Below are 8305 nucleotides of genomic sequence, written 5' to 3' on the forward strand. Positions count from 1 at the left end.
TGAATTGGATATGCAGATGTGCAACAGCAGCAAAACCAAAAATAACCGGGATTCGAAACGACTTATCACACTCCCACAGTAGAAGGGACAAAACATCCAGCAATATCTGGTTTTCATCACTACATGTAACAATTTCACTGTTGAACACTCCAGAGGACGGTATATAAGGAAGCTTTTGCTGTGTCGTTTTTAACATGCTCTACTTTTAATTTTAGCTCATCACTTCCCACTGGGCACAGACGTCATTGGATTTAGGTTAAAAGTTCGGTAAAACAAATACGAAATGCCCTTGCTTTGATTACATTTAAAAAATCCAATCAGTTTTCCACGTTGATTCAACGTCATCACATTTATTTAGGGTGTTGAAATGCCATGGAAACAACGTTGATTCAACCAGTTTTTGCCCAGTGGATTGTGGAATTGAGTTCAAAACAACTTTGACAAGAGCCACATACTTTTTTTTTTATCGCTCTTAGGACACTTCCGTAGTATTTTCAGGCTCAATAATGTCAATATTCAAAAAAATGAATCCATCAAGTTTAGCAGCGTTGACCGGAGAGCAGGGGTTGGAGCCTAAATGATTTCCCAATCATTCTGTTCAGAACCTCTATTTTTTTCATTTCAATCCAGTGTACTGACCAGAAAATAAAGTTCTGAACCGTTTCGAACCCAAAAAAATGAACGGTTCATATAGTGCCTTTTTTGTGTGTGAAATCAACAGTTTTTACAAAATAGCTAATTAATTTACCCAACCCATTAGCACGGATAGAGAAGCTTGCTATGGAACACCTAATCTAGTTGTTAACATGTTTGATTGGTCAGATAAGTGCAGGCATGTTGGGGAGGGAGCAAGAGAGAGGGATACACATGGATGGTGCATGGTTTGAAGCTCTGAACATCATGACATGACGTGAACTGGAATGTGTTGAAGCTAATACTACCATTAGGAATTACATTATGAACCTGTTCTCAAGATTTGAAAATAACAGTTATGTTCCGAAACACTACAGCTCACTTTCGTTCCAGGTTCTGTTTCCGTTCCTAATCAAAAATCTATATTTTTGGGTTTTCTGTTCTGTTCCCTGAACCGGTTCCAACCCCTGCCAGAGAGTCTGTTAATCTTCATTCAGTCTGTTTAGACAGGCTCTGTAAACACTCCTGAAGCTAATGGAAGGAATGACCGTGGGCTTTTATGTTAAACCGTTTATGATTAAAGTATCACTTTATCGTCTGGTGTATAATTAAATAAATCTAGCGAAGCAACAAACAATGCAACACAGTTTACACATTAAACCGCAACTTGTAGGCTATGGGGTAAATCCATTTGAATTCAATCACTTTTTGACAGTACCCCTTTTGATTTGAACAAAAACCTTTCATACATATTTGCCCATTGTAGAAGTGGTCAGAAAGTGACTTTTTGAGAGATAAAAGCTGCTCAAAGTTGACCTATTTTGCATACCCCACCATACCATGAGACATCCATGTCTTCATCACTGGAAAAGATAAACGGTTTAAATGGATTTAATTTAAAAGCTTACAAACAGGGTTGTCAAATCAAATCAAATCAAATTGTATTGGTCACATGCGCCGAATACAACAGGTGCAGACATTACAGTGAAATGCTTACTTACAGCCCTTAACCAACAGTGCATTTATTTTTAACAAAAAAAGTAAAAATAAAACAACAACAAAAAAAGTGTTGAGAAAAAAAGAGCAGAAGTAAAATAAAATAACAGTAGGGAGGCTATATATACAGGGGGGTACCGGTGCAGAGTCAATGTGCGGGGGCACCGGCTAGTTGAGATAGTTGAAGTAATATGTACATGTGGGTAGAGTTAAAGTGACTATGCATAAATAATTAACAGAGTAGCAGCAGCATAAAAAGGATGGGGTGGGGGTGCAGTGCAAATAGTCCGGGTAGCCATGATTAGCTGTTCAGGAGTCTTATGGCTTGGGGGTAGAAGCTGTTGAGAAGTCTTTTGGACCTAGACTTGGCACTCCGGTACAGCTTGCCGTGCGGTAGCAGGGAGAACAGTCTATGACTAGAGTGGCTGGAGTCTTTGACAATTTTGAGGGCCTTCCTCTGACACCGCCTGGTATAGAGGTCCTGGATGGCAGGAAGCTTGGCCCCAGTGACGTACTGGGCCGTACGCACTACCCTCTGTAGTGCCTTGCGGTCAGAGGCCAAGCAGTTGCCATACCAGGCGGTGATGCAACCAGTCAGGATGCTCTCGATGGTGCAGCTGGAGAATTTTTTGAGGATCTGAGGACCCATGCCAAATCTTTTCAGTCTCCTGAGGGGGAATAGGCTTTGTCGTGCCCTCTTCACGACTGTCTTGGTGTGTTTGGACCATGATAGTTCGTTGGTGATCTGGACACCAAGGAACTTGAAGCTCTCAACCTGTTCCACTACAGCCCCGTCGATGAGAATGGGGGCGTGCTCAGTCCTCTTTTTTTTCTGTAGTCCACAATCATCTCCTTTGTCTTGGTCACGTTGAGGGAGAGGTTGTTGTCCTGGCACCACACGGCCAGGTCTCTGACCTCCTCCCTATAGGCTGTCTCATCGTTGTCGGTGATCAGGCCTACCACTGTTGTGTCGTCGGCAAACTTAATGATGGTGTTGGAGTCGTGCCTGGCCATGCAGTCATGGGTGAACAGAGAGTACAGGAGGGGACTGAGCACGCACCCCTGAGGGTCCCCCGTGTTGAGGATCAGTGTGGCAGATGTGTTGTTACCTACCCTTACCACCTGGGGGCGTCCCGTCAGGAAGTCCAGGATCCAGTTGCAGAGGGAGATGTTTAGTCCCAGGATCCTTAGCTTAGTGATGAGCTTAGAGGGCACTATGGTGTTGAATGCTGAGCTGTAGTCAATGAATAGCATTCTCACGTAGGTGTTCCTCTTGTCCAGGTGGGAAAGGGCAGTGTGGAGTGCAATAGAGATTGCATCATCTGTGGATCTGTTAGGGCGGTATGCAAATTGGAGTGGGTCTCGGGTTTCTGGGATGATGCTGTTGATGTGAGCCATGACCAGCCTTTCAAAGCACTTCATGGCTACAGACGTCAGTGCTACGGGTCGGTAGTCATTTAGGCAGGTTATCTTAGAGTCCTTGGGCACGGGGACTATGGTGGTCTGCTTGAAACATGTTGGTATTACAGACTCAGTCAGGGACATGTTGAAAATGTCAGTGAAGACACTTGCCAGTTGGTCAGCACATGCTCGGAGTACACGTCCTGGTAATCCGTCTGGCCCTGCGGCCTTGTGAATGTTGACCTGCTTAAAAGTCTTACTCACATCGGCTACGGAGAGCGTGATCACATAGTCATCCGGAACAGCTGGTGCTCTCATGCATGCCAGTGTTGCTTGCCTCGAAGCGAGCATAGAAGTGGTTTAGCTCGTCTGGTAGGCTTGTGTCACTGGGCAGCTCGCGGCTGTGCTTCCCTTTGTAGTCTGTAATAGTTTTCAAGCCCTGCCACATCCGACGAGCATCAGAGCCAGTGTAGTACGATTCAATCTTAGTCAAACTGTTTTATAATGTATTGACAAAAAAGTTTTAAAATAAAAATGATGTCATTTTATATAACTTAAACATAAATTATCTAAATGATTTTTTTTATATATTCACATATGTTGTAGCTTAGACCCTACTTTACATCATTTGAGGTTTTTGTGTTGTGCCAGCCATAGGTTAAGACACAACTTGCTCTTGAATACAGGGTAGGTGTCATGTTTTGGCTGATAAATGGAACAAAATGGGAATAAAATGGAAATTTCGACTTTCGAATAGTACCACAAAGATGGTTGGAGGTCCACACATCAGAGAATGTTGACATGAATGGGAATATCTGTATATCTTTTATTATACTGTCAATCCTCCATAGGAAACCTATTGAAATCAAAGAAATATAGATCATAGAATAGACATGACTATTTAAGTTGACATTTGACGGTGGGTGGACCGGCAGACATCTTTGTGGTAGTATTTCAATTCAATTTCAATTTCAATGGTGTACCCAGCTAAATTGCAGTGGTCTGAAAGAATAAGGTCCATTCTAAGAAATATATTTCTATGATTCAATGGACACCCACCCTGTATTCAAGAGCATGTTATTTCTCAACCTATGGCTGGCACAACACAACAACCTCAGATGATGTAAAGTATGGTCTAAGCTACAACATACGGCAGGTAGCTTAGTGGGTAAGAGCGTTGTGCCAGTAACCGAAAGGTCGCTGGTTCTAATCCCCGAGCCGACTAGGTGAAAAATCTGTCGATGTGCCCTTAAGCAAGGCACTTAACCCTAATTGCTCCTGTAAGTCGCTCTGGATAAGAGCATCTGCTAAATGACTAAAATGTAATATTTGGATAATGAAACAAATCTGAGTTTAGGTGTTTTTAGATAGGCTAATTGACGATAAAGGTTAAAAAAATTCATAGTTTTTTCAACTTTCTTTTCAAGAAATTATAAAATAGTTTGATAACCCTGTTTGTAAGCTTCTAAATGATATAAAATTCAACCATTTATATTTTCCAGTGATGAAGAAATTGACCTCTCATGGTATGGTGGGGTATGCAAAATGGGTCAACTTTGAGCACCTTTATCTCCTGAATGTTTTGGCATTCAGGTCCAAAAAGTCACTTTCTGACCACCTCTCCATTGGGCAAACATGTATGGAAAGTTTTTTTTTTTTATCAAAGGGACGCTGTCTGGACAGCTAATGAAACTGAGGAGTATTTCTGTCTGTAATAAAGCCCTTTTGTGGGGGAAAAACTCATTCTGATTGGCTGGGCCTGGCTCCCAAGTGGGTGGGCCTGTGCCCTCCCAGGCCCACCCATGGCTGCCCCTCTGACCAGTCATGTGAAATCCATAGATTAGGGCCTAATTAATTCATTTAATTTGACTGATTTCCTTATATGAACTGTAACTCATTCAAATCGTTGAAATTGTTGCATGTTGGGTTTATATTTTTGTTCAGTATAGTTTGCTATGGATATGTTTTCCATATTCATCCCTCAGACGTAAATCATGGAAACCGGTTCCACAACATTCTGAGGCTTCAGAATTTGGACTAAATTAACCTATTTATCCTTGTGCATAAAATATCCTGAGCGTAAAGTTAATAGGCAACAGAGTATTAAAAAAACAACAGCATTTAATCGGTTTACTGTTTTCCCACTGAAGAGGACTGAGAAGAGTTTAGACTAAATAATTCCGTGGTTCGTGAGAGCGCGTGCAATGGCGCATGCATCGACCGCGCAATACAGGCTCATCCGAACACCTGTAATTAACACGTAGTCTGATACACTATAGGATGTCTATCTATTTTTCAACCACCGGAGTAGCATTATGTTCGCGAAACTGCTTTTTACGTATGAGCATACGTTTCCAATTTACGATCGGATTATTGATACATCTCCAAATGGAGCTAAATGACTATAAGGTTAAATAAATTAAATGTGTAACGATAGAATAATTGTATATCTTACCCAAATTGACAAAGCTCATCACCATGTCGGCGTCATTTAGGAAGGAATTTTCCTGATATGTCGCTAAACGGGGACCTTGGGTGGTGTACATAGACTGGTACTGTTCCAGCATGCCCTCCACTTCGTTTTTCTCCTCGCTTGATATCGTATTGTAAAGATCCAGCATGAAGAGCGGAGCGGAGTTGTACTTTCCATGTGACAGATGAGGTCTAGGTCTGTGTGGAAGTCCAAGGATGGAGAGGATCTCCTTCTGCATCTCTCTCTTTTCGTGTGTCCGCAACCGCCGGTGAATAAAACTCGGGTGCACCTCGTTGTTCCCATCGAATAAATAATTGCTACCTGCAATAAGGAAGATGCAATAAGCGCTCCACCACAACCCCACAAAGGCAAACCAACAGCTTGTCATTGTATGTCCAGTTTGTAGTCAGAGTGTCTCTGACGTGCGGTTTCAATAATTCAATATTTTGCGCGTAAAACTGTCTTCAAATGCGCTCCTGGTTCTCACTGAAATAAGCTGAAGTAGTTCCTTTAAAAGTAATAGAAAGTCATTTACGCATTATGCAATACTATCCAATATTTTTGGGGGTAAAATTGGTAGGCCTATTTATCATTTCTGATTCTGAAAAGCCTACATGAAGTTGACAGCCCGGCTTTCTGCGTCAAAAGGCACAAAGTAAATGTACTTATGAGCGCTACGGTAAGTCCAAATCAGACCCAGTCAAAAGTCAAAGTTATATTCCAAGTTTTCTGGTAAAAGAATAAAAACTACTCTGAAAGAAACCATTTTACTTTAGTGTATGTATTTAACTCTTAAATAAAATAGTTTCCAAAGTTGCGTAGAATTACCCCTTAACTTGAAGTTTCACAAATTCCACCGGTTGCACTGTGTATCTGCCGTGTGTGTGAGAGAGTTGTTCTGGCTAACCGGCATTAGCAGGTAGTAAAGCGCGTGCGTGTAGCCACTGTACACGCCCAGTTAGTGCGCACAGAGGCAGAGGAGAGGTGGGGCTTTGGGGACAATTATATCGTCATAAAGTTCATGACATATTGATTTATATGTAGAAAGTGCCCATCAAAAGCCGTACATATTTTCATACTTATGAGAAATACTTAAAAATACTTAAATTAATATTTATGACCATTTGCCAGCACATATACAGTAGCAATAACCTTTGCACCAAATGTAAAACTTTCTCTGCCGAAAAATAGTGATATATGGTATTCCATTAGGCTAGACAGGTCCTAACAGTCTCATTTTTAAGTTGTTAAAAGGTTTTAGCCATTTAAATGTCATCTTTCTTTAGGGAACTAGTCCGTTTGGAAATAATTGTATCTTGGTTAGCCACGACCCCTGACGATGAAATGAAAAACAGCAACATCTCAGACACGTTATGTTATTTTTTATAAATCATCCTTATTATTATATTTATGCCTTTAAGCAAATTCAATGATATTGTGATCCGTTTGCTTAATTAATGACCCTGTCAACAGATAGACTTCAATACCACAGGTTGCTCAAAATAACACTTTATTCCTATGAATTTCTAATGCACCAGACCACTTTTTTATATATACAGTACCAGTCAAAAGTTTGGACACACCTACTCATTCCAGGGTTTTTCTTTATTTTTTACTATTTTTCTACATTGTAGAATAATAGTGAAGACATCAACACTATGAAATAACACATGGAATCATGTAGTAACCAAAAACAAATCAAAATATATTTTAGATTTTAGATTCTTCAAAGTAGCCACCCTTTGCCTTGATGACAGCTTTGCACACTCTTGGCATTCTCTCAACCAGCTTCACCTGGAATGCTTTTCCAACAGTCTTGAAGGAGTTCCCACATATGCTGAGCACTTGTTGGCTGATTTTCCTTCACTCTGGGGTCCAACTCATCCCAAACCATCTCAATTGGGTTGAGGTTGGGTGATTGTGGAGGCCAGGTCATTTGATGCAGCACTCCATTACTCTCCTTTTTGGTCAAATAGCCCTTACACAGCCTGAAGGTGTGTTGGGTCATTGTCCTGTTGAAAAACAAATGACAGTCCTACTAAGCGCAAACCAGATGGGATGGTGTGTCGCTGCAGAATGCTGTGGTAGCCATGCTGGTTAAGTGTGCCTTGAATTCTAAATAAATCACTGACAGTGTCACCAGCAAAGCACCCCCACACCATCACACCTCTTCCTCCGTGCTTCACGGTGGGAAATACACATGCAGAGATTATCCGTTCGCCTACTCTGCGTCTCACAAAGACACGGCGGTTTGAACCAAAAATCTAAAATTTGGACTCATCAGACCAAAGGACAGATTTCCACCAGTCTAATGTCCATTGCTCGTGTTTCTTGGCCCAAGCAAGTCTCTTCTTCTTATTGGTGTCCTTTAGTAGTGGTTTCTTTGCAGCAATTCAACCATGAAGGCCTGATTCACGCAGTCTCCTCTGATCAGTTGATGTTGAGATGTGTCTGTTACTTGAACTCTGTGAAGCATTTATTTGGGCTGCAATTTCTGAGGCTGGTAACTCTAATGAACTTATCCTCTGCAGCAGAGGTAACTCTGGGTCATCCTTTCCTGTGGCGGTCCTCATGAGAGCCAGTTTCATCATAGCGCTTGATGGTTTTTGTGACTGCACTTGAAGAAACTTTAAAAGTTATTGAAATTTTCCGGATTGACTGACATACATGTCTTAAAGTAATGATGGACTGTCGTTTCTCTTTGCTTATTTGAGCTGTTCTTGCCATAATATGGACTTGGTCTTTTACCAAATAGGGCTATCTTTTGTATACCAACCCTACCTTGTCACAACACAACTGATT

General features: G+C 41.3%; 1 protein-coding gene across 1 annotated transcript in view; it reads right to left on the reverse strand.

The window, feature by feature from the left end:
- LOC121549494 (bone morphogenetic protein 7-like) overlaps positions 1-6388 on the reverse strand; it is a 61181-nt gene extending 54793 nt beyond the window's left edge. The window contains exon 1 of the mRNA XM_041861284.2: positions 5486-6388. Coding sequence (XP_041717218.1) covers positions 5486-5891 — 406 coding nt within the window. The 5' untranslated portion in view covers positions 5892-6388. The remainder of the gene's footprint in view (positions 1-5485) is intronic.
- Positions 6389-8305: the final 1917 nt, after the last annotated feature.

This window comes from Coregonus clupeaformis, unplaced genomic scaffold, assembly GCF_020615455.1.
Source record: "Coregonus clupeaformis isolate EN_2021a unplaced genomic scaffold, ASM2061545v1 scaf0140, whole genome shotgun sequence".
Taxonomy (NCBI): Eukaryota; Metazoa; Chordata; class Actinopteri; order Salmoniformes; family Salmonidae; genus Coregonus; species Coregonus clupeaformis.